This window comes from Sander lucioperca, chromosome 2 (genome assembly GCF_008315115.2).
Source record: "Sander lucioperca isolate FBNREF2018 chromosome 2, SLUC_FBN_1.2, whole genome shotgun sequence".
Taxonomy (NCBI): domain Eukaryota; kingdom Metazoa; phylum Chordata; class Actinopteri; order Perciformes; family Percidae; genus Sander; species Sander lucioperca.
Window position 1 is genome coordinate 41752127 of NC_050174.1, and position 26671 is coordinate 41778797.

At 41.0% G+C, this 26671-nt stretch overlaps 1 protein-coding gene across 1 annotated transcript in view; it reads left to right on the forward strand.

Moving 5' to 3' along the window:
* si:dkeyp-14d3.1 (transmembrane protein 132C) overlaps nucleotides 1-26671 on the forward strand; it is a 184424-nt gene that overhangs the window by 70176 nt on the left and 87577 nt on the right. The window contains exon 3 of the mRNA XM_031300701.2: nucleotides 21804-21950. Coding sequence (XP_031156561.2) covers nucleotides 21804-21950 — 147 coding nt within the window. The remainder of the gene's footprint in view (nucleotides 1-21803; nucleotides 21951-26671) is intronic.

Below are 26671 nucleotides of genomic sequence, written 5' to 3' on the forward strand. Positions count from 1 at the left end.
GTCATGTGTTTTTGGCCCTATGTATTCCACCAACTGTGTCCATGCAGTGGTTGTACTGTAGTCTTAGTCCTTTATGACAGTGGGTGTTAAAATTGCCAATGTATACAGTAAAAACTTCTGTAATATGTTTCCTCGTGTGATATCTGCCTACCACTGCCTTTCACCAGTCAGACTCCCTTCACATATTCTCTCGCTCAACTCTTACTGGTTTTCAGTGTATCATCTTGCATGGGAGTGACTCTTGACACTTCTGTGTACTGTAGCTGTTAAAATGCAAATTTCACAGGATTCAGCTTTCCTGTTCTGTCGGCAATTTACTGTGTGACGTCCCCATCTCTTTGCTGCTGAGTAGAGGACATGAGTGTCAGCTATATCCATCCTCCTGAGCCTTGGTGAAATGCCACAATATCTTTTTGCACAAACTGCAGCACTCCTCTCTCGCTGCAGAGAAGTGGGGGAGACCAACGCAGTTACAAGCAGCCTGCTCTCAGGTCTCTCTAATGTTGGAGGCTCTGACATTGTTTGCACATCTGATGTATGTGTTTTAAAGTGTTGGCAGCTCACAAAAAACCTTGAGCTGGGCTTTTTTTCTTGCTGCAGACAGATAGCAGAGATATATTTAAGATACCCTGTCCTGAACATTGTGGGTAGGTGATTTTAAACCTCATTTTGCACCTAAAATAAAATTCAAACTAAGCAAGTCTCTGAAAGGCAGATGGCAGAGTTTATTCACGTCACATTGCTTTATAATGGGCATTATGCAGGGCACCGTCCCAACTTTAGGTGTCCCACAAGAAGGGCAGGTCGCTATCTTGCAACTATAAAGTTTGTAATGTGGATCTGCCGCATTTATTAGACGCGTGGCAAACAGAGGCGTGTTTGCTCATTGCAAATGTACTGATCACATCTGTTCCCAAGAGAAGAGTCTCTTATGTATTGCCTTTCCTTCAACTGTGGTGAAGTGTGTTATTTGCAGACTCTTGCCATTGTACCAAGAAGTAGACGCACGCTCTAAGAATATCTCGCTTTCTTTGTGCATTTCAGACAGACAACAAGTGGATATAACAATTGAATGTCGGAGAGAAAGATGTGAGGATGAACAATTAATAAGAGGGAATGGATTAATAAGGAAGAACAGAGAAACCAAAAGGAGGAAAAGGAAACACAGTACAGGTTTCCCCTTTCCTTTCCTTTCCTTTCCTTTCCTCTCCTCCTTTGTCTCCTCAGCCCCATCATGACACTGACTAATCAGCGACAGATGGTTATAAATCAGCCTCTTTATTAACACGATCCAGTCGATGAAATAACTAGCCGTGAAATAAGCATCAGCTAATGTGCATCCTTAATCCACATAGAACATGCCACCCACTTACTAACAGACATTGCCTGCAACGTGTATTGACTGCTGCTGCATACAGTACAGTATGGCAGGAGACGGATGACGAAGGAAGTGCGACTCCCTGAGACGTAGGCTATGTGAAAGGCGCTGTCTGTAGTAAAAATGTCAGGTGTGTCGGCAGTAGGTTTGGTGTCTTTGAAGCTGGATATCTTGTTCTCTGTCTTGTTATCTGTGTTTGTGCATGTGTATGTTGATGGGGATGGTGTGGGTTACCATGTGTTGTTGCTCAGCTCCACCTCTCACTGTCCCCTATCGCGTCGTACACACATACTGTAAAGATCCTTTCTTTATTGTTGCATCAGTAAAGGCAAGGCTAGGCAGCTTTATTTGTATCGCACATCTCAGCAACAAGGCAATTCAAAGTGCTTTACATAAAACATTAAGGAGCAGTTAAAAACATCTGTTGAAGACAATATAAAAACAGCTAAAATAGAATAAGACAGGTATGAAATAGAAGAAAAAAAGTTACATTGCAGTGTAAGAAATGAGCAGTTGTCAAGCAGTGTCAAACAGAAAAGTCTTCAGCCTGCTGCAACTTTCAGAACAGAGAGTTGCAGGAGACCTGCAGTTGTCTGGGAGTTTGTTCCAGATATGTGGGGCATAGAAACTGAACGTTGCTTCTCCAGGTTTAGTTGTGACTCTGGGGACTGAAAGCAGAGCTAGACGACCTGAGAGCTCTGGGTGGTTCATAATGTAGCAGCAGATCAGAAATGTATTTTGGCCCTAAACCATTCAGTGCTTTATAAACCAACAGTAGTATTTTGAAGTCAATTCTTTGAGAGACAGGACGACAGTGTAAAGACTTCAGGACTGGAGTGATGTGATCCACTTCCTTGGTCTTAGTGAGGACTCGAGCAGCAGCGTTCTGAATCAGCTGCAGCCGTCTGATTTTTTTTTTTGATTATATGCTGACTTTGTAATTGTCTTACAGTAATGTGGCTGTTGAAATTCAGGTCTAAGTCCATGACTACACAGTAAAGGCATTGAAATATTCATGAAGCACATTGTAGTTTGTATACAAACAAAACGAAAACGTAGCAGCCCATGATGGTTGCACTTCGTGGTGTGGCAATTTAATTGTGACTTGTGTTGATCTTTAATTTACTATGACCTGCAAGGTAACACTATATTCATATATACTGACATACTATCACCATAAAAGCTTGATATGGTGAAGTTGTTAGCAAACAGTTGTTTATTTACACATCCAGCATTTATTTTGAGTGATGTTTGTTGGTAGGTTAAAAAAATCACTCTCATTTTGGTCTCCACCAACTCTTGACTAAAATATCTCTCTTGTCTCTTTAGCAGCTTTTAGCCATTTGTTGCACACAATGTTAGCCTGGTTGACACCAGACTCTTCTCAGTTGTAACTGAGAGTGGGTCTGGGCAAGCTTCATTCACAGCCCATTTCCAAAGGGTCGTCACCAACGGACGCTCAAATGCCTCTGGGCGCAATTGGATAGTCCTTCAACCAATCAGACCGTTGCGCAGCAGCTACAGCAGCATCAATGGGTTGCTACGCTTCGGTGGCCATTATGTTGAATGTAAACAAAAAGCTCCTTGCCGTCGCTGCGCTATCATCATCGTGTAAAGCCCGCCTCAATGGTTGTGATTGGTGCCTCGATTTGGAAAAATTGAATGGGCTCTTGGCCAGACTGACTTGCAGAGCAAATCTTAAATTTGCCGGAAGTTCGTCAGGGTTTTCCCAATGTGTTTTTCAGAGCATTTTTTTCTTTTTACTGAAAACAGCTGTTGCTTCAGGAAACAAAGTTGAAGAGAGCAGTGAAAAGTAGCTGATAATGAGCTGAAAGTCAGTGGAGAGCTGAGGGGTTGAGCTGCAGAGTCGTGTGAAAATGATCAGTTATCCCAGTAGTCTTTTTAAACGTATCCTAGTACAGAAATATCGATTATCGCAGCTTTAACCGGGACAGTCAGGCCCGTATTAAGACAATGTGGTGCCCCTGGGCACTATACCTCAAAGGTCCCCCATCTACCACCCCCTTTACCCGTGCTGTCCTCCTGGCAAAAATATCAAGACATAATCAAGGGGATTTCTCAAATGTAATTTACTAACTTATCCAACTACATACATCAACTCTGACAGATTGGGGAGGGGGAGTGATAGTGGTCATGTAATATTGATTTATTTATAATTTATTATTATTATTATTGTGAAATTAGTGTTCATTAATGAGTAATGTATGGTCTTTCAACAATTTCAAGTGAATAATATAACAATTTACGGAAAATATTGTTAAAGCCTGTCTTATGTGGTGCCCCCCCCACTGGTTGTGAATGGTTGGTGTCCCTGGGCACTGGCCCAAGTGCCCTTATGGATAATCCGGGCATGGGGACAGTGCTTTGATGCACTCCATCTGTCAAGATAATTTATCTGCTGTCATTTCAGTCACTAGTTTTCCTTCACCAAAATGCCTTGCAAAAACCTTCTTATCTTGTGGTAAAAGAGAGAGGCCCATGTACCTTCTGAAAAGTGTTTCAGGCTGCTGCTGTTGGAAGGTCTAAGTCTGTCCCTTCCTCTTTCATGGTGGAATTCTCTCTGCATGAAAGAAGCCTGTCTTCTTTGCTGCCACACTTTTATGTGAAATATGCAAGGTTTTTAGATTCTTGAGGGCAGATGTTTCTTTTTAAAATATTCAGAAACTTGGTAGCGGTGATTACCTTTGTCTCAGCTGTGTTTTTAAGACCTGTGTTGTCATACTTCAGTCAGTTGCTCATGTCAGATGCACGTCTGCTCAAGTGATGGTGTCAAAATCAGATGTTTATGCACATGCGGGTCCATATGGAGTTTTCCTCTCCTCTCTTTACAATCGCACTGCATTGTGTGTGTGTGCGTGCGTGCGTGCGTGCGTGCGTGCGTGCGTGCGTGCGTGCGTGCGTGCGTGCGTGCGTGCATTCTCACTGACTGCATCAGTGTTCAGATGATGCGTCGAAAACTCAGGTCTGCCCATCCATTTTGAATGGTAGTGCGAATTGGGCAGAGGGGAGCCGAAAAAAATGCAGCGGCCGGTGAATGGTTGAGGCAGATTCAACTTTTGGAGACACGCAACCCGACGTCACGCTGCGGTGGCCAATCATGTAACCGGCGATCAGACTTGTCTGTCCGTTTGAGGCGGTGTGAGAGACCCGTACTGTAAACAGGAAACATCACTGCCTCGATCGGTGCCACAAGAAAGTTTTAAAAAACAAAAGACAAGCACTGAACTGGCCAGGAGTTTGTGTAACAGCTGACTGTTTCCTGCAACAACAAAGCACAGTCCCTCTGTCTCTTTTGAAGCTGCCTTTAAGTGCAGTCGGAAATGGCGAGATCTACTGTATAAACGATCTGATGGAAAACAATAATTGCGAAATTTAAAGTGTACTTGTGCTACATTGGGGGGTTAAATAACACAACAGGACATCACAGAAATGGGCCATTTAAGTGACACTGCCACCGCCGCACAACCCTGCGGCGAATTGCCAGATCGCTTTTTCTGGTCTGAACGTGCCCTTAGAGTGAGAAACTTGAAGGACACTTGTCCCTGATGGGATATATGGAAGAGCTTTAAGAGCTCTAGGGCTGCTACTCTGACAGGTCAGACAATCAGCTCTCCTCAGCTATACAACACCATATACAGGACAAGGACACACTTCCACTTGCCTACTTCATACAGTGTCACCTGGCCTGTTATAGACTGTGTCACCTGTCAATCACAGGCGAGTGATGTATTGTCAAGCGCACAGGCCAAGGGCACCGTCAGCTGTGGTAATAATTAACTCTGCAGAAGACCTTTGAGTCATATGACAGGGGTCAGCACACCCCACTGTAATCCTGGCATTTGGTAAGAATTGTCCTCTATGAGGAGCAGTGCGATTAAAATGACATACTGTTTCAGGCAGCAGTGGGGGAGTGGAGGTGACAGTGCTCTATCACTTCCTATAAGGAAAGTCATCTTGTTTGTTTGGGAGGCAGAAAAATATCCAAAAGTGTAATGTATGTGTAATGTAATGTATATTTGAAAAGGTCAGTGTCCCTTACAGTATGTCCATGTTGGCCCAGGATACTGGAGAGATACTCAGAATCATAAACTTAGTCAACGGTTATTATTATTATAAATATGACAGAAAGTTAGTTTTATAAGGCTTACCTACTGCACCTTTAAGTCACGTGATGATAATGGCTCCATCTCCAGGACAACCGACCAAACAACCGCCAATGAAGACCATGAAAAGTGATTAAAGTCTGCAGAATAGCTAAAGAATCGTTTAAAGTTGCACTGAACAATATTTTTATATTATTTAACCACGGGTCTAATGACTACATGTAATGTGAAAGTGGTATCTCGTACTGACGAACCTACAGAGATTTATTAACCAACGCAGTTTGTCTCGGCTCTACAGAGCGTTTTTGCGTCTTTTAGCTCATTGTTTGTTTTTTGGTCCAAAGCTACTGTTATGGTTCAGTCTCATGGCTCTATTCGGCTTCATTTCCAGCTGCAGCAGGCAGCTGTGTTTCTGTTAAACCCACTGTATGCTACCAGACATACTTAGAAAGCAGCTGATGAACAGCATAGCATTAAGTGTTTCAGATTTCATATTATTTTGTTGAACTACTCCAAGGTATTATGATTACTCACTTATCTTTTTCTTGTAAAAAGTGAAGACACAAATTACGTTGTGTAGCAGATACATATAGTTGATAGACAGACAGACAGACTGATTAAAACAACCCATGTAGCATCCTACACAGTCTTGTGTTCACACAGTTAATTCCTTTGTGAAAGGAATGTCCTCAACTCACCTAATTCAATACATAAACAAGTGCCAGTTGGATGACAGAGTTTCAGAAATCTAGGAGCCAATTTTCCAGATGAGAATTGAGTATTTAATAGACTGCAGTGCTTTCTCTCTGTCCTACATTAGGCCATTAGTGGCTCTCTGTGGTTTTGCATGATTAGAAAAGTAGTGTCGTTACATTAGCGGCCGCTGTCTCCTTCTAATCCCATTTGCCTTGTGGTCACAAACAAGGTGGCAGCAGAGCCACTCAGCTGAAGGCACAGGGAATCCATGTTTTATACCAAGCAGTACTAATTCAATTGACATTACTGACTGGCTTTAATGGATTTTACCTGGTGAGCCAGCAAATTGAATATATAAAGGCATATCAACTCCTTTGGAGTAACTGAAAAGAAAAGGTGCAATTTTCATTATGTTTGTATTTGGTGACAAGACGGTGACATACAGGAGATTATAATCTATTTCTTGAGTTCTATTTGATTTGTCTTCGGTGAAGCACTGTCCATCTTGCCTCCGGTTTGGGCTTTTATCTTCCTCAAGCCATTTGATGTTCTTACCCACTGCTTTTTTTCGTTACCGGAACACAGATTCACACACTGTCTTACACTCACATGCACTTCATACACACAACTACATCCTTCTGTACACCTCAGCCCCCCCTCGGCTCCAGACTTGTCTTTCTGTGAGAAGTCAAACCCTTTGCTGTGTCATCTCATTGAGCTTCTGAGGTTGTTATTGTTTTATCTCTCAGTGTGTTGATCTCTGCGCGAGGTGGGCGGCCGTCTTTCCCCGGCCCTCTCTGTAAAGGTCAGTGAACCGCGGATGAAGTTGTGTCGATCAGATGAGTGCCACAGACTGACAGCTAATTTTCATCAAAGCAACTGTGGACGAGGGGGGCCGAGACGCAGGACGCCCGGGGGCCTCTTTCCTCTCTCAAGATTCACCACTACTTATCAAGCTTACTGACTCACTGTGTGGAGACATGGCTCTGCAGTCTGCTCAGATCTAGAGTCTACTCGCTCTGCTGAAAGTTGCAATTCACATATAGGCCTAACACCCGTTTATAACGATATAGAGACAAGGGGAACTGCAAAAGAAATAGCCAACAACGCAGTGCTGTAACATTTTTCATTTTTTGGAGTAGCAACATCTTAGGGCTGGGCGATGTGGAGAAAATTAGATATCACGATATTCTTGAACATATACCTTGATGTCGATATTGCAGCAATATTGTAAGGTTGACTATCGGTGCGTTCACAAAATATTTTCACAATTAGATTTAAAAAAAAAATCATCAGTAATGTGGATATAATGACACACCAGTGTTTAAAGACAAATAATAAAACATCTAGAACCATGAAAAGAAATATTTTATTTCTATGTCTAGAACAGTCTGGTAAGTTCAGAAAATGACATCACTTTACTGTAATGCAGCCTTTAAAACCAGGAAAAGACAACACTTACGCCATATTTTGATATTACGATATCCAAAATCTAAGACAATATCTAGTCTCATATAACGATGTCGATATAATATCGATATATTGCCCAGCCCTACATTGTGTGATGATCTACAAACGCCAGCCTTTGTTCCTCTCTGTTCTTTTTTCGCCCTCTTTCTTCTCCTCCTCCAGTTTGCTAGTATTCTAAACATGGTTTGCATTGATTTATTCTCTTCCACCAATTAAAAGCAATTTTGTGAGCATTAGAGTAAGCCATGCTGGGAGCTGTTTGTTGCGGCAGGCTGTTCATTACCTCATTGTGTGTGTGTTTGCGTGTGCCCGCTTGTGTTGGTGTGAACTCCTGGGTACCTCCGTTGTGATATGTCACTCTGTTGAATGTATCTGCACAAGCATGAGCGTATGCATGTGTGTGTGTGTGTTTGTGCAAACATGTGCCTTTCCATTTATGTTTAAGCATACATGAACAGATGGGTGCGGGTTGTCATCAGAGATTCCTAGCACGTGCAGGGCATTAGTTGTCTGTTCTCAGGCTAAATCCTCATGTTGTTGAAGTGGTGTCAGTTGCCTCTGCCACGACACAAAGCTTATCTTTTATCAACTCCCGTAGCCCCTTGGGAAGGGGAGACGTGGGGGCAGGGAGGGGGATGATGGATGTGTGAAAGAAGACAGGAAGCTCCTGGCTGGTGTGAATAACCCTGGGCACTGGAGGAAGGTTAAGAAGCCAACGCCATGCTGTGTTATCCCTGAACGACCCAGTTCTCTCTGCACCCTTCCTGTTCTCCAAAACCAGACACAGCTTTGTGCCATGATGCCATCGCATCATTGTGTCAGTGTACAGGTCTCTATTCGTCAGTCCACTTGTCAGACTGCTGAATTAATATTGCATTGGTATACTACAGGTGGAATACTTAATGTGTTTTGGGTTCATTCTGGGATTTTTTTTTTTTTTTTTTTTTTAAATCCAGCAAAGCAAAGTGCCAATTACTGTAACTTCAGGCAAAACCTGTCCTTTTAATGTGATTGTGAAGACAAAACAGATGTCTTTCATAATGCTCATACTGTTATGTGGTGCAGGGAATAGGTGGACCCAAATGCAGGAGATCAGGCAGAAAAAAATTTGAGCTTGAGGATTTATTAGAACGAAGAGTAAATACAAACAAAGAGTTCAAAAATCCAGCAGGCAAAACAAACACAAGGAGTCAAAAGAAGCAGGCAAAAACTAATGTCCAAAATGATGAAAAAAGACAAGGAAAAGGGTGACACTGGAACAAACTAACAGCGAAAAAAAACTTACAGGAACAAAAGACCGTTGGGAAGATTCAGAAAGCAGGCACAAGAGCGAAACACACTGACAGGAACAAACTGACCAGGCACAAACAAAATAATCTGACCCAGGGCAGGGGGAAGACAAAGACTAAATAAACAGGGTAACGAGGTAACAAGAGGCAGGTGACACAAGGGCTGGGAAACAGGTGAGAAACCAGGCAATCACAAGGGCGGGAAAACACAGGAAGTAAAACAAGGCAAGACAGAAAACCAGACCGTCAAAATAAAACTGGAAACAGGGCAAAAATACAAAACAGAAAAAAAACAGATTAGCAAAATAAGACAAAGCACAGAACAACATACCAAACCCATAACACATAAGAAATATCTTCCCTGAATTCTTCAGTTTTTTTAATTCACCGCTCGGTTGGTTGTTCATTTCTAACGTGGAACAATTTTCACTGCGTCAACATGGAACAATTATACCTCTTGTTTGTCAAAATCACTGTGGCAGTTCACCAGTTTGCTGTTGCAGTTCAGAGACAACTTGAAGTTGGAAAGCGATTTCTCTGCCAGAATGCAGCAATAGCAGTGTGCAAGAGGCTGAACAACAATACCTAACTTTACTTGCAGTATATACATAGGCGTGCACGCATATTGTATATGCATAGGAAGGATGCACGTCTGGTCTCAAACTCCTTTTTTTAATCACAAGAGGTAACTATGGCAACTCTGAAAGCATTGAAATGACTTCCTGAGATGTTTGGGTCAGACAGACTTCAGAACTGGAGGCTACCACCTCTCACTGTACATTAACATGGAGAAGATACTCCTATGATTTGAAACAATTTGGTTCTCCTCAAAATAAAGTGGGGTGACATGATGATTTGGGATCTTCACCTTTACCCAATGCACACTTTGACCAACGCACCAAAAGAAACCAGAGATGAGACATCAATGTGTGAGCGGCAGAGCCAGAGCCTTCAAAATAGTTTCCCATTTTCTAACCATTTCCTCTGGGCATGAAACTATTTATTCCCCCCATTTTCTCAAAACTGGAAATTAAATGAAAAGGAGAAAAAAAGAAGTGTGCGGGTTAATCTCTATTGCCAAAGGCAACATTGTGACATTATCTCTTCGTCACAGCTTAACAGAGTCATGCTCCCATGAGTTTATGCGTTTGTTTGAGGGTGTGTGTACATACATGTGCAAGCCATACATGCATGAGTACATATGTGCATGTGTTCATTCACACACTGTGTGCGTGTGTGTGTGTGTGTGTGTGTGTGTGTGCGTGTGTGTGTGTGTATGTTTTTGCCGGCACATTTTTCTGTGCGTGGCTTGTGTGAGTTTTGAGAGCGTTTGCTGTTGTGCTCAAACTGAAAGGCGTTGTGTTTACCCCCCCCACACACACACACACACACACACACATTGTGACATCTGCAGATTAGCTTGCGGCTGCCCGCTTGTCCCCGTACAGGAAAAAGTGGAAATACACACTTTCAGCCTTTGTTGAGCCCCACTACCTGCACACTCTAAATCAGCTCAAATTTTTTTTCCTCCAGCATGGTTTTTCCCCATCTCGCTGTGCTCTTAAATGTCGAGGAAAATCCAATTAGGTGGACACATTCTGCAAGAACACCACAAGATGCACTCCATGATAGCGATCATGTGAATTCTTCAAATGGGTTTTCCAATGCTCCCCTCTTGTTGCTCACACCGTGTCTACACAAAAGATAGAGTAATTGGCAAAAAAGATCTCCATACAAAATGTGTTTCCCCTCTTTTTTTATAGACGCTCAGCATAACAATGGGTACTTCTGTAATCTCTGCTGTGTGATTCAGAAATGAAAAGCCAAGGAAATGTGTCTCCTGGCATGTGGGGGAAATGGCTGCAGCTGTAGGTAGAGCATGTTACCAGCATCTAGTGGCTTCCCCAATGACACATGAGCAAAAGGCACATAATTGTCTAATATATTGCACTCACTGTCCGAAATTAACTTTTTGGCATACTGGCCTAGTTGGCATGGTTAATAAATAAAAAAAAATCCTTTGCCTATTTTAACCAGCCAAAATATTAAATTGTGTGTTTTTCTGTAACATACTGTACATCACAATACTTTTTGGTTGGGGTTGCAAGTCCTGCTTGGTTATCCTCCTTTTTTTTCATCATGCTTTCTTTTGGAATGCTGGCTGATTCCTGCTAAAAAATTGCCACATACTGGCTAATTAATTAGCTTTAGGTGAACGTTAGCTATCAGTAAACAGAAGTGACTATTGTGACTTTTGTCTGATGTCTGGGTGGGTTTGCATCAGTGTATGTTTGTGTGTGTCGGTCCGCCCCTGCGAAGCTCCGACGTGCAGCCAGCAAAGGAACAGAAGAAAGTAGTGGCAGCTTCACCAAAATGAAGACTGAAAAACAGAACTATTTTTGTACAAACATTTACACGCCATGTGGCTGAAAGCCCTCTGAGATTTACTCGGCAAACGAAAACTTTACACAAATTTTGCGCTTGTCAAGTGTTCATTTCAGACCCTGATTGCATTGTTTGAGACTTATTTTAAAAAGATACTTTTAGCAGGCAGTGACACCTCCTAAAACAGTCCTTTTATTCAAGCCAAAGTTAAAATATGGCTGTCTCGCTGTAATAAATACTAATATTTACATGGACACAGGTGTGGAATTCTAAATGCGCTCTTATCATTCATGTTGACATTATGTTGCATATAAAGAAGGAACAAATGAATAATTCATACTAAGAGAAAAGGCTGATGTGAGGCTGATGACTAAGTAGCGGCTATTATGTTTACCTGACCAGACAGGGAAAGTCTGTCCCCGCCCTTATGCTTATATTTCAGTTTTTATGAAGGGACTCAAAAGTGTGTCCAGTGTTGTGTCAAGTGTTGTGTGAGTGCATCATATTTCAATCATTCTGTTGTTGTCCAATTAACATTTTATGATGATTTCAACTGTTAAAAACCTCTGAGCCCCTGTACGTCTACATGCAGAGCTCATTTCGGTCTCTTGGAATCTATAGTATCAGTTTTCCTTCTCTGTTGAATGAACGAGATGAGCAGCACGACACACTGATTGAAGTAACTGCAGAGTGTACGACCGTACACTCTGCTCTGTGCCTGCAAACACTGACTCATGCACACGGTCTCTTCTCTAACCTGCCTTTTCTTTCTCACTGTTTTTTTTATCTACCTAAACTCCTACCCACACATGGCCTTACCTACAGTATTTGCTTCCTCTGTTGTCCTTTTCTTTTTGAAAAGGGAAAAAGACTGGGTGTCTACAGCCGTGCTATCATCTTTCTGAGGCTGTACTTAAACACAGCAGTGCTAACATCATCATGCTACATTAATGCTAAAGTAAAATGTTTACTATGTTCACCGTTTTGCTTTAGAATGTTAACATTTGCTTAGTAGCCTGGAACACAAAGTACAGCTGAGGCTGATGGGAATGTCATTGGTTTTGCAGGTATTTAGTCATCAACCAAAGTATTGGACAAAATGAAAATTTGACCTGATGATGGCACTAGACGAAAGGTTCAGGGATCGCTAAAGTTACTAAAATTTATCCCGAGGGAAACATGAAAGTCTGTACCAAATTTCAGGGCAATCCATCCAATGGTTGTTGACACATTTCATTCCAAACCAAAGATGTCAACCTCATGGTGGTGCTTAAGGAAAAGTCTCTTACTTATGTAATCCTCTTCATCCCCTGTACCCCCCGTCCCCTGACATCAGGTCACAATGCACTCCCTCCACCATTCCCTATCCATGTCAACATATTGAGCCACATCTTGGCTAGCTCGTCAGTAGCACAGTTCTGCGCCAGGTCATTTTTGGTCTTCCAGGTTTTCTTTTCCCTCAGCGCATCCTTTTGGATGTAATCTTCCTCCATTCGCAGCACATGGTCCAGCCATCACAGACGCTGTGCTGCCTTATTCCAGTGTTGATGTTCTGGCTTTTGATTTTTGATCTTGAAGATGCCAAATACCTTTCCCAGACACCCATTGTGGAATGCCTCAATCATTTTTATACAAGCTCTGGTTGTTTGCCAACATTCAGAACCACACATTAAGATGATTGCTGTTGGATATGTCCTCCTGTGTCCCCTTGTCCATGCTAATGCTAAGGCTGCCTCAACAAACTCAAGGAAAAATCATAGGCTCACCATCGCTAAAGCCATTGTGTGCATTTGCTCACGTATAGGGACCATTTTGATGGTTTTGCCATTTGAAATAATATTTTACAATGTATTGTTTTGTATTTGTGTCTATCTATTTAGCAGTAGTATCTATTTACAGATGATAATCCATCTGGTAGATGCTGAGATATTTCACTTGGATAACTTATATACATAACTTTGATCTTCTGTTGGCATTAGAATGAAAAGTCAGAGGGCATTGGGATTCATCGTCTTGGTGTAATGGAAATCTGTACCAAATGTCATGGCAAGCTGTCCAATAGTTGTTGACATACTTTGCTCTGGACCAAAATGGTGGACCAACAAACCGATATTGTCATTCTTGGAGCCATGCGGCTAGCATGGCTACCCAACACACATACATTTATCAGCAAGCAGGCACACACCCCAGCTCAGTCATTTCTGAGCTAAGAGGGAGGGTTGGTGAGGTAAATCTATCAATAATGCCACAATGTATGAAGACAGGACCCCTGGCATACACTATTAGACACACAGAAACACAGAATCAGTAGAAAATCATGGAAAATCCTTTTTTATTTATTTTATTTTACGACTTTGCAAAAGTTTCCATTTCTTACTTTACATTGCAGAAATAAAATAAGCCTGTTTTGATGAGTTGCTTCAGAAATGGAGTGTAGGCGTTTGGCTTGATTTAATTTTTTTGTTTGCCCCTGTTTATATATGTGTGTGTGTGTGTGTGTGTGTTTGTTCCAGTGTCTGCTCTTGAGGCAGTTATGGTCTGTGAAGCAGCAGACGAGCAGATGAGCACGGTGCTTTACACTGTTCCATTAGCCGACAACGACAAAGCATCACAAAGTACTGTCCTCCCGCTGTCTCTCTGCCAATACCCCACACTGCAGCCCCCCCCCCCCCTCCCCCCTTTCCCCACTGAGCCATTGCAGTCCCTGCACACTGTTTATGTAGGCGGGATGGCACAATAAAGCAGGAATTGCTTCCTTGGGGGAATTGCTCATTGTGGATACATATGGCCCTCGGAGGAGTCAGTGGAGAGAAATGGTCAGAATAGGTCACCAAACCCCGGGATGCATGCCAACAAGCCAGATGGAAACAGGGCACGGAGGTAACTGTTGTGCAGCCAGGGTTACAGCCAGGACACAAACCAGTGATTGGGGACTCCCATTGTCGTCCAGCCTTGACCTTATTGGATTTCCCCTGGAAATGTTTATTCCCTTCACTGCACCGCTGAGAAGTAGCTCTCCTTCTTATTTCATCACTATTTACTAAGGATGGCCCTAAGGAGTTTAATGGAATGTGAGGGTAGATGGGCAGTAGAGAGAGCGAGGGAGAGAGAGAGGGAGAGAGAGAGAGAGAGAGAGAGAAAGACAGACTTGAAAGAGTTGAAAAGAATAAGAGCATAAAATATAAAGTAGTTGCAGCATGATTTTCATCACTTTTTTTTTTATCCAAGAAAGGGTCATGATGACATGAAATGGCATAAGAATTGGGAGTGGACCACTCTGTGCTCTCTGATTGCTTCTTTAGTACCTGCATTCTCTTCTCTTTGTTCAGCTCAGTTTGGCTCGGACTTCCTACAGTGGAGATGAATACTCGCCAGCCTCCCTGATGATTTCTGACAGTTTTGAGGAGTTACGTTTAGTGTGACTTAATACTGTCAGCAAAACACTGTTGCCTGACTGTTGAAGATGAACAGCACATTATAGCTGCTCCATCCACACAGCAACAGACACATCATTTCAGAATTTACCAGGTAGTCCAACTTCCTTACCTACTTTTCCCCAAGAAAGCTCCTTTTTCGTTTGGTCTAACCCAAATAATGTGGTACTATAAAATCGAGCTCTGGGTGCCCACTGACTGCTATAAATTCGTTCTCCATTTCTGATTCAACAATATCAGGACATCAGGAGAATCTATACACTGATAGGCTTTCGTGACACAGCGTCACACAAAATTATCTCTCTTCTTCTCGAGTTCGAATATTTCAAGTCATGCAAATTTGCATCTATTTGCCTTTTTGCATTGACTTTGTATTTAGTCAAAAATGCCATTACTCTTAAGTTTAATAAATATACTCTATGGTAAACATTAGTTTTGACAGAGATGGAAGAAGTGCAGCAAATCATAGTATTTGCTGCAAACTGTATTTAAATTATAAAACTACTCATTATTCAAAATAGCATTATTCAAAGTGTTATATTCAAATGTGGTAAAATATTTCCCTCTAAAATGTAGTCGAGTAGAGGTGTAAAGTAGGATAAAATGGAAATAAATCCCTCAAATTTGTGCTTAAGTACAGTAATTGAGTAAAAGTACTCAGTTTTCCACAACTTTTTGATACAATTAAAAGTGCTCATATTATGCTCATTTTCAGGTTCATAAACCTATTCATGGTTTAACTTTCAAAAAACACCCTATTTTTGTTGTACTGCACATTGCTGCAGCTCCTCTTTTCACCCTGTGTGTTGAGCTCTCTGTTTTAGCTACAGAGTGAGGCATCTCACTTCTATCCCATCTTTGTTGGGAGTCGCACATGCGCACTACCTAGGTAAGGACTACTACCAAGTCAGAAGCAGAGTATGAGGGCGTGCCACGCTAGCAGCTAGTCGTGTGACGCACATTTGTCACAGAAGTAAAGGCTGGACTACAATAGAGCTGTTTGGAGCAGTTTGTGAACAGTGTTTTCTGTTGGAGATGGTAAGTTCCTTTGGGGTGGACTTTGGGCTTTTTCACTTTGTAAACCTATAACATGCACAAAAAGATATATAACACAATAAAGGAAAGGGAAAAAGCCAATAAGCACAATGAGCACTTTAAGATTGCTATTTGACTGTTTTTTAGCTGGCCTATTTGAAGGCATATATTCCCTGGTTGAGGTTACAACATGAATCAAATAGTCACTAGTATCGGATGACTGCTGTTTAACCTTCAGGAGACTCCTACGCTGGCTGGGTACAAGGCCAGAATGACCATTTAGTCAATAAAGGACACTTCAACCATACTATAACACTTACTCAGTAAGCTCGGATATGGTCTGTGGAGTAATGACTGGCTCCCCTCTGAGACTCGACCGTGTTAAAACATTCTCAAGTCTCACTGGAAAGCACTGATTGACATCCTGCTCACTGGAGTGTAAAGAAACCAGATACAAGACCCCGCTGCGCCCGTCGGGAACCAAGGATAAGCATAAGCTCTTTGTGTTACAATTGTATGCTCACTGCCAGTGAGTTCCTCCTCAGCACTTCCTTTCACTCTGGCTTGGACAGTGAATCTTCCATTTAGTGTGTGTGTATATGTGTGTGTGTGTGTGTGTGTGTGTGTGTGTGTGTGTGTGTGTGTGTGTGTGTGTGTGTGTGTGTGTGTGTTTGTGTTTGTGTATTGGATTGGCACTGTAAGCTTTTACTTTGTGATGTCCTGTGTGTTTCAGGATTTGCAGTAGGTTAATGAAGTGTTGGGGGAAGTGTTGGGGGAATTACTGGAATTGTTGGGGCTTTGTAAATTATAGAGTGTGGTCTAGACCTACTCTATCTGTAAAGTGTCTCGAGATAACTCTTGTTATGATTAGATACTATAAATAAAATTGAAATGAATTGAATTGTTATTTACTTTTTGTTCTATCCACTTCTCCTCCACCTGTAGACAAGTTTTGGTGACTTCCTCCTTTTCCAGTATGTTTAACTTTAGCAAGCAGGTTCTTGTTGCTTTCAGTCAGAGGATGATGAAAGGGAATATAAATATAGTTTTCTAGCAAACTGTGATTTTTGAGGTTGCAAATATATAATATCTTGTGGCTGCTTTGTATTACGAGCTATGGATCCTCCCTGGAGTGGGAAAAATCAGTAGCCTATTTCATTTCATAACCTTGTTTGACCAGTTATTCAAAAAATAAATAGAAAAAAAAAACAATAGAACAACAAACATCAAAGTTGAAACAGTGATGCAATGTGAAAAACAATGTTTTTTATATTATTCATTTATTTATTTAAATGCATTTTTATGTCACTATACAGTATGTATCGTTACAAAAACCAGTGAGGATAATGGCAAACAGCAATACTGTAAAAACCAGATTGTAAAAAAAACACCAGCTCCTACATTTCCCATAATGCAACCAACAGTACACTCTGTGCACAAGTATTAGGCAAGTGTATATTTTGACATTATTGTCATTTTCATGCATATTTTCCAATTCCAAGCTATACAAACTTGAATTCTAATTTGATTTAAGCATTATCAGATGATGTGTATTTGTGTAATGAGGGATGGTGTGGCCTAAGTGATCAACACCTTATATCAAGGTGTGCATAATTATTAGGCAGCTTCTTTACCTCAGACAAAATGGGCAACAAAAGTGATTTAACAGACTCTGAAAAGTCCAAAATTTCAAAATGCCTTTCAGAGGGATGCATCACTCTTGAAGTAGCAAAGATATTGAGGCGTGATCACCGAAAAATCAAACGTTTTGTTGCAAATAGTCAACAGAGTTACAAGAAACGTGTAGAAAAAAAAAGAGAGACTTGAGAAGAATTAAACATGAAGTTACCAGGAACCCATTAACCTCCAGTGCCGCCATTTTCCAGAAATGCAACCTACCTGGAGTGTCCAGAAGTACAAAGTGTTCAGTGCTCAGAGACATGGCCCAGGTAAGAAAGGCTGAAACACGACCACCACTTAACAAGACTCATAAGTTGAAACGTCAAGACTGGGCCAAGAAATATCTGAAGACAGATTTTTCAAAGGTTTTATGAACCGATATAATGAGAGTGACTCTTGACGGACCAGATGGATGGGCCCATGGCTGGATCACTAATGGGCACAGAGCTCCACTTTGAGTCAGACACCAGCAAGGTGGAGGTGGGGTACTGGTATTGGCTGCTATTATTAAGGATGAGTTAGTTGGACCTTTTCAGGTTGAAGATGGACTTAAAATCAACTCACAAAACCACTGCCAGTTTTTAGAAGATACTTTCTTCAAGCAGTGGTACAGGAAAAAGTCTATATCCTTCAAGAAGTCCATGATTTTTATGTAGGACAATGCTCCATCACATGCATCCAAGTACTCCACTGCGTGGCTAGCCAGCAAAGGCCTTAAAGATGACAGAATAATGACATGGCCCCCTTCCTCACCTGACCTAAACCCCATTGAGAACTTGTGGGCCCTTCTTAAACATGAGATTTACAGTGAGGGAAGACAAAGCACCTCTTTGAACAGCATTTGGGAGGCTGTGATTGCTGCTGCACAAAGAATTGATCAACAGATCAAGAAACTAACAGATTCCATGGATGGAAGGCTCATGACAGTTATTGAAAAGAAGGGCTATATTGGTCACCAGTGTTGCCACAGTTACTTTGAAAAAGTAACTTAGTTACTTTACAGATTACTTGATTTTAAAAGTAATTTAGTTACTTTACAGATTACTTGATTTTAAAAGTAACTAAGTTAGATTACAAGTTACTTTATTAGTTACATTCAGCAGCTGCTGACAACACCCCCACAGCCTCAACATAAAAATGACGGTTTACTGTGAGGCAGCTCGGCATTGCCAGTAGTAGGGATCTTGTTTATTATCGCACGAAACAAAGGCAAGTCAACCGTGTTAGGGGCAGCATTTCCTCTACAACATACTGCCCGACCAACTTCTTCAACTCTCCCCCACTTACTGGTTTTGCACCGAAGTCCAGCTTTTGTTGTTTGGGTGGTGGGGGACCTTCTGCTCTCTGCTTTGCACCACGTGGTGGGACTTGCTCTGTAAGTTTGACTGCAGTGCTGCGACTCCAAATGTTTCTTCAAATTTGACGTAGTGTTTTTGTAGCTAGATAGCACTTTGTCGCCACCAGCACAGAGTGTACAACGAACCTTAATATTGCCGTCTTTAGCTGACACAAACTCAAAAAAGTGACTGTATTTCCAGCTAGAAAACGCGCATCTCTCTCCTCCCTCCATTGTTGTTTACGTTTGTGTCGCTGCGTGGTACACGTTAACTGTCCACATGCTGAAAACGTGACCTGTCCACATGCTGAAAACGTGACCTGTCCACATGCTGAAAACGTGACTTGTCGTCGTATACGTGACTTCACTCCCCGAGATGCAAGAAGAAAGTAAAAACAATATATATTTTTACTAAGGAAAATGACAAAAATAGTAATGCACAGTGACTTGGATAAGTAACTTTAATCTGATTACTGGAATAGTAACACGTTAGATTACTCGTTACTGAAAAAAGTGGTCAGATTAGAGTAGCGCGTTACAAGTAATGCGTTACCCGGCATCACTGTTGGTCACTGAATATTTCTTGAAATATCAGAAGTGTTTATTTGACCATTTTGAGTTTTATTCTTACTCTAAGAAATTAAAATAAACAGTGAGATGGGAAAATTCTGCACACTATTAGTTGCCTAATAATTCTGCACACATAGATATTCTCCCGAGAAAGCCAAAAGTCACTTTTCCTTTGTGAAATATTCAGATTTGAGGTTTATTAACATTTCTGATTGACAGAGCAATGTATTTGTTACAATACAATACAATAAGTCCTCAGGAATACAACTTGCCTAATAATTTTGCACAGTGTATCTTTCATGAGACTTTCCCTCCCATGCCTTTTTACTTCCAAGTGTGCGTGTGTGTGTGTGTGTGTGTGTGTGTGTGTGTGTGTGTGTGTGTGTGTGTGTGTGCGTGCATGCGTGTGTGCGTGCCCACATGTAATACGCTATACAGCATAAAACCGTAGGTATGCACAAACAGCTCAACTTACACCTAAACATATGTACACGTTCTCTTAACCCAGACACAATTACCCGAGCAATGCATGAACAACAAAAACAAACAAAATGGGTATTAAGGACCTACTGCAACTCAACCTATTCACCAGTTATATTTAGGACCTGGCTACTCAGCTCTTTAGGAAGGACTTCAAGTTCCCGGTGGAGCTAATCAACTTAAGGCTTGCACGTAACCTATTCCACATAACTGCTGCTGAATATAAAAATGAGACCTTTCCTTTACAGCTTTTGAATCGGCATGGCACACAATTATAATACATACATAAATACTTAACATGACAAGAAAATTAATGATGTTTCCTTTAACATTTACTCTAAACCTGTTATTTACATTACTGTAGCATTTTGCTGAACAACCTTCATTGCTTGCTCTGTAATCTAAAGCCAAATTCAGACTACACAAAATCTGGTCGATAACTGCCTATTGGGCGAAAATAACCATTGGGTGTGACAATTGCTAATTTTCCCCGAGTAGTGTGGTCATAGTGGAAGACACAAAATTTGAAATACCTCACGACGTCCCGACAAAAACCCAAGCATGTCATATTTATGTTTCCCTCTCCTGCCCAGTTAACAGTAACTTCTGGTTGGGTTCCATTATGTTCACCCATATGAGTCCCTTGCGCTTCTCAGTACGCAACTATAAACACGAGATGTTTTAATTTCAGTAAACCTATAACCTTTTAACTATCACCCTCTGGTCAGGAGCATTAATTAAACCAAATGAATCACACCTGTGGATGCAACATTACTCCCTGCACACATATCTTTGCTGCTCACACACACACACACACACACACACACACACACACACACACACACACACACACACCATCTGTCATATTACCCATTTTCACTCTGCAACATGACATTATATCAAAGAAAGAAGTTTGACTGGAGAGGGCAGATATATTCATTGGCATACGGAAAGGCAATCACATAGTGCATGTTAAAGTGGAGCAACACATTCAAGATGAAAGTCCTATCTTTGGTCTCATCTGTCAACCTGGTATGGATTGGATAGGGAAAGTGATTGGGCCTTCTTTAATGATTTAGTCTTCTCTTAAATCCTGGAACATCGCTGTCACCCACAGACAGAATCACACAGTTCACATGTTATGGAACATTAGTCTTAATCTATTTTATGTCAACACTTTCACCTCTGGATCACTCTCTGTAGATACAGTGGATATGCTCTTCAGCATGGGTTACTGTCAGGGAGATTTTAATTTAACGATTGTCTTATGGACACTTTCCTCCTTTGTAGTCCACTGAGCAAAGGACATTGACGCTGTAATTTTGCCGCAGTCAAAGAAACCTTAATGTCCTTTTCAGACTGCGAGACAGTGAATCTATTACTGAGAGAGGTGAAGAAGTGGCATAATGGAATGGTTGCATCACATACCACTTATACAGTAGCCTCCTTTTATGGCAGAAAGCATTTCATTCACCATGGATGGCAGATCCCAAAGTGTCAGAGAGTTACTAATTGATTAGTTAATTTTAGCTTGATTTTAGCTCACGTATCAGTCTGTTCAGGATGTAGAAACTGCACATTAAAATAGCAGGTGTTTGCTGTGTTTTGATTACTTGATTGATTGGTTGAACACATGAAATAACACACAAAACAGCCAATTGCATTTTGGGGAACAAAAACAGTGTGATCATAACCAAGATAACAGCTGGGACATATTTTGAAGACAAGACAGTGCAGTGAACCATCTGGATAATGTATTGCTAGACAGAATGACAAAAAGAAAAATATAATTGTCTGCCCGGAAGCAGCTGCCGCGCATGGATCAGCTGGCAAGGACACTTTGAAATGAGGATCCTCTAGGTAACAGAAGTAGAATCTTTCAGGCTTACACGTTCAATAAACATGTCTTTTTTCCTTTCTCCACAGAGTGAAGTTGAAAGAAGGAGTGACTTTTCTTGGGGCGCGTCCCAGCAATCCCACTCAGTGGATAGTTAGTCAGGATGTGCGCAGCGAAGGCCACCGAGTCGTGACTCTCCACTGCCGCAGGAAGGAGTCCGGCTACGATCAGCAAAGGTCAGCACATACAATACTTCACTTTCAAGGAATACACCAAGTTTTTGGAAGATTGACCCACTAGTTACTCTTATTCAGTAAAGTGATAAAGAACAACCTGCATGAATTAATATTTTTGGTCACTTGGGGGACAACAAAACACAAAATTAACATATTATTTTAAACATTTGAAATTGTGAACATGCAAGCAAGCAGCTTCCTATGTACACCGTCAATTATTTGGAGTCATTCTTTTACCCACCTGGTGAATTTAATTCCAATATTCACTCTCCTTTTAGCTCTGTTTTGATCTTTACCAACTCCTGAGGGAAATATCTGGCTTTTTAGCTGCTAAATACTAAATACTATATGCAATATGGTGCTGGGCAGGTAGCGTAAAGTGAGTTTAGCAGAGGTTTTTTTGTTGGAAACAGCTGCCTGCTGCTGCAGACAAGTTTGATGAAAGTGGTGAGAGCCAATCAAAAACATTTATATCATGGCCAAAACCATGAGCTGAAAGATGCTAAACTTCTCCACGGAGTTGAAGGAAACTACAGAACTGGGTGATAATTCTCTGTGCTTTCATCATACTGGTGGCCGCCCTTTCAGGTCAGTAGGAAGTCGACATCCAATCACATCAGATATTATTGATGTTGTTTCATTCCAAAACTCATGCACCTGTTCACACTCCCAGACCATGTGCAGGAAAGTTCCAGTTTGTTCAGGTTGGCAGAACGTGCAATAGGGAGTAGGAATGCCTTTAGAGACGTATCTCTTCTGAGGTGTCCAATATGTCCTATGACATATGTTGAAGTGGATCTGCTGGTGATTTGGGTTCTTGGAACAGTGGGAAATGATGTCCCAAACTGTCTCCCAATTAGTTACGTTCCCCTCCGGGCTCAGCTCTCGCTCCCATTTCTTTACTATTGGGAGTTCTCCTACGGATACTTGCATCAGTTTAGCATAAATCCTGGACACTAATCCTGTTGCAGGAAAATCAACAAGCCATTTAATGATTTGTTTCCCCATGTAGGGCTGAAACGATTCCTCGAGTAACTCGAATAATTCGATTACTAAAAATCCTTGATGCAAAATGATTTGCCTCGAAGCTTTGTTTTATCAATGTTACAAACATTGTATTGCTCACAGTGTTTCCGCATGGATGATTATTACCGTCGCACACCGGGCTGACGCTGCTGGCGACACATGCCACGAAACTGATGCCGCAGTTTACAAAATAAAGAGAGCGTAAATAGTGAGGGGAGAAGAGAAGAGACAGGTTGGCAAAAATGACAGAAAGTGTCCAAAGTTTGGAATCAGTTCAAACGTAGTTAAAACGAAAACTCTGTACAGTGTGTCTACTGCAAAATCAAACTAGCTTACCACAATAATAGCACGACATCAATGCATCAGCTTCTCAACAGAAAACATCGAGTCTAACTTAATCATCCATTCCACGAAGCAGACCCGACAAAAGCAAATCACAGAGTTGTATGGACGATGAAACTACACCAAACACACCAACTACCAAAAACAAAGACAAGAAAATACGTAGTGGTGACCACAATTTGATCTAAAGAGTCGACTTGTTGACTATCCCTTCGGAAAAACAGCTGATTGTTGCACACCATTTTCTCTCACTCTCTCTCTTCACGGAGAAACAGCTGATCAATGATCTACTAGCATAAGTATAACAGAGCTGTGTAGCATTGTAATCAAATATATAAATGAAAATAGGTTGAGTATAACTAATATTTATATATAGGCCTATATACAGATCAGTCTCAGGTTGAAACTTGTAGTTCTGAAAGTTAAGTTGCACAACTTAAGATAATGTTTATGTATGTTTAATGTGTGCCTTTGTTTGAGGTTGCTATTGCATTTCAGAAAATGTTTTCTTTAAAACCAATGTAATATGGCACTTAAATGCACTTAATATGTTTAGTTTTTTGAGAGATGATATTGAGAGCAATGTAGGCAATAAAAATGTTGCTTTTTCCGAAAATTAAACCAAACTATTGTATATTATTGCTCTTCAATAAAACAAAAGTATTTCTATCAGATTACTCGATTAATCGATGTAATAATCGGTAGAATAATTGATTACTAAAATAATCGATAGCTGCAGCCCTATCCCATGGTACTCCATAACATTTTAGGGCTGACCTTAAGCGAAGATAAAGGAAAAAGGATGTTCTAGGGATCTCAAAGCTAGGTCTCAGGTCCTCAAAACTCAACATACCTTCCCCATGGAATAACTGGTCTAGAGTATAAATACCTCTGTCACTCCACTGGTTACAAACAAAATGTTTGTTAACAGACATTAAGTGCATGTTGTGCCAAATTGGGGTGCTCAAATGCCACTTATTGGTGTAGCGTAGTTGCTCCTCCACCTGCATACACTTTTTTGGACACACACCTGCAAAGGCGAGGTCTTGCAGTCTTAGACTTCCAGTGAGGCTTTGCTCTATTTCTCTGCATGGAACTGTAGATGAGGGGTCCATCCACACTGTGAAGGCCCGTAACTGAAAAGCTTTGTGGTACACTTTAAGGTTGGGGAGTGCCAGGCCTCCCGTGTTTGTGGTACGTTGCAAGGTAGAGTATTTTAGCCTAGGTTGTTTACTATTCCAAATATACTGCCGGATTACGGTATCAAGTTTCTTACAGAAATTTATTGGTGGGGGTAAGGGGATCATTTTACTTAAGAAATTCACTCGAAGAACTATGTTCATTTTAACAACAGCAATCCTGGACCGTAGCGATGCCGGCAGCACAGACCAATTAGTCAGATCCCTTTGAACACTACTTAGTATAGTTTCATAGTTGTCCTGGACAACTCACTGTAGCGATGTGTCAATGGTGATGCCCAAATATGTAATTTTGCTTTGGGTTGGTATTGTATCACTAATAGCTGATCTCACCTGTTTGTTGTTCAACAGGAGCAGATTAGATATTTTCCAATTGATTTTATAGCCGGAGATTGAGTCAAATTCGTTAAAGATCTTAAGGATTTTTGGAACAGAGTCTTCAAGGTCAGATATGTACAGTAAAATATCATCAGCAAATAACAATATTGAGTTGTTATTAGATTTAGTCTGGACATTACATATTTTATTAACGGTTCAAGAGAGATCACAAATAGCATGGGAGAGAGCGGGCATCCCTGTCGCGAGCCCCGCGCCTACAGGCCACTATCTTTGTAAAATTATTTCACACAACAGATGTTATTCTTATCTTGTGAAAGTGTCTTCTTTTTTTTTACACATTTACTTTTTACATTGTTTGCAAAAAAAACTAGATTGAATTGCTTGAATGCATTTTACAGCTGCGACAAATTCTCATTTTCTAATAATAATAATAATAATAATAATAATAATAAATTGAATTTGCATAGCGCTTTTCAAGGACTCAAAGTCGCTCTTGTGATACTCAACCATTGAGTTAGCTTGATCATTTCCACTGAGTAGTGGTTCAATCTCCATAAAAAACTTTTTTTACAGTCCTTTACATAACCATCATTTAAGAAATTGCTTTCGCTGATCGTTCACATTTTGCAAGAGATACACAGGCACTGGAACATACAGTGTGAGTGGTTATCTAAGTTCCCTCTGCTTAAATTACACACTTGACTCCATAGGATGTCTGTTGAGACCACTGTGGGGAGGGAGAAGTTAAAAGACCATTGCTATATCCCCTCTTCTCTCTCTCCCTCCATCCTCTCCCCTCCTTCCCTCTCTCTTTTTATTTGCATACTTATTTCCTCCGCTGCCATATCCACAAAGTTGTTTTGGTCATTTCCTATCTGTATTCACGTCCTTAAACTAATCTGGCAGATAGGGAAGTGATTGCCAGCACTGGGGAAAAGGTTGATGTGTTAATTAAGTGCTGATCGAGGGCCTTTGTGTGTTTTAATGGTTTTTCCTTCTCGGATCAGGAAGTAGTTCTAATAGATCTTACTTTCTAGTGACAGGTGTAATTTTATGGATTAGAGGCAGATTTGGGGTTGGGTAAAGCTCCACTTATTTGCTCTTTAGCGTTCCGTTCCACTTATCAAATTCTAAACCACTCCCTAAAGAAAACAGGACATTTGACATCACAGCTGCAACTTTATAATGAAAGTTGTGCAGGGGTTATTTAAGTGTAAAGCAGTCTGAAACATATGTAATTTGAATCCGTTGATCCAGTGATTTGTTTAGACATGCTGCTATTAGTGGATCACTTCAAGGAATGATTATAGTGCAACTCCAACGCACACAGCACTTTAAACAAAGATATATGTGCCTGCCTTTGAACGGCTGTAAAATCAGAAGCAGCCAATAAAGACATTATTAAGAGATGTCTCATTCAGCAATTTGTCCTGTGATTCTTCAGAGCTGCATTCAGACCAGCAGCTCAGTCGTACCGTGCCGGTAACTGATGGCTACAGATCTTGCTGGCATGTTTTCTTTACGGTTTAATATTTTCACTTTTCAAAACATACAGTAGAACTTTATTTGACTTTATTAGCAGTAAGTTTCAAACACGAGATCTCCTCCGCACTGAAACTTTACCTTACAGCACACCATGAGCTGCAGCTGTAAGGAAATGATTTCTTGTTATCAGATTTGTTGTTGTACAGTACAGTACATATGATTTTACACATTTGTTTTATATGATTTTAGCAACAAGCCTGAACTTATGAAAGCCATTTTGGTTCTCTTTGGCAGCTGGTATCAGCGCTTTCTCTGGAAATGGAAATTCAG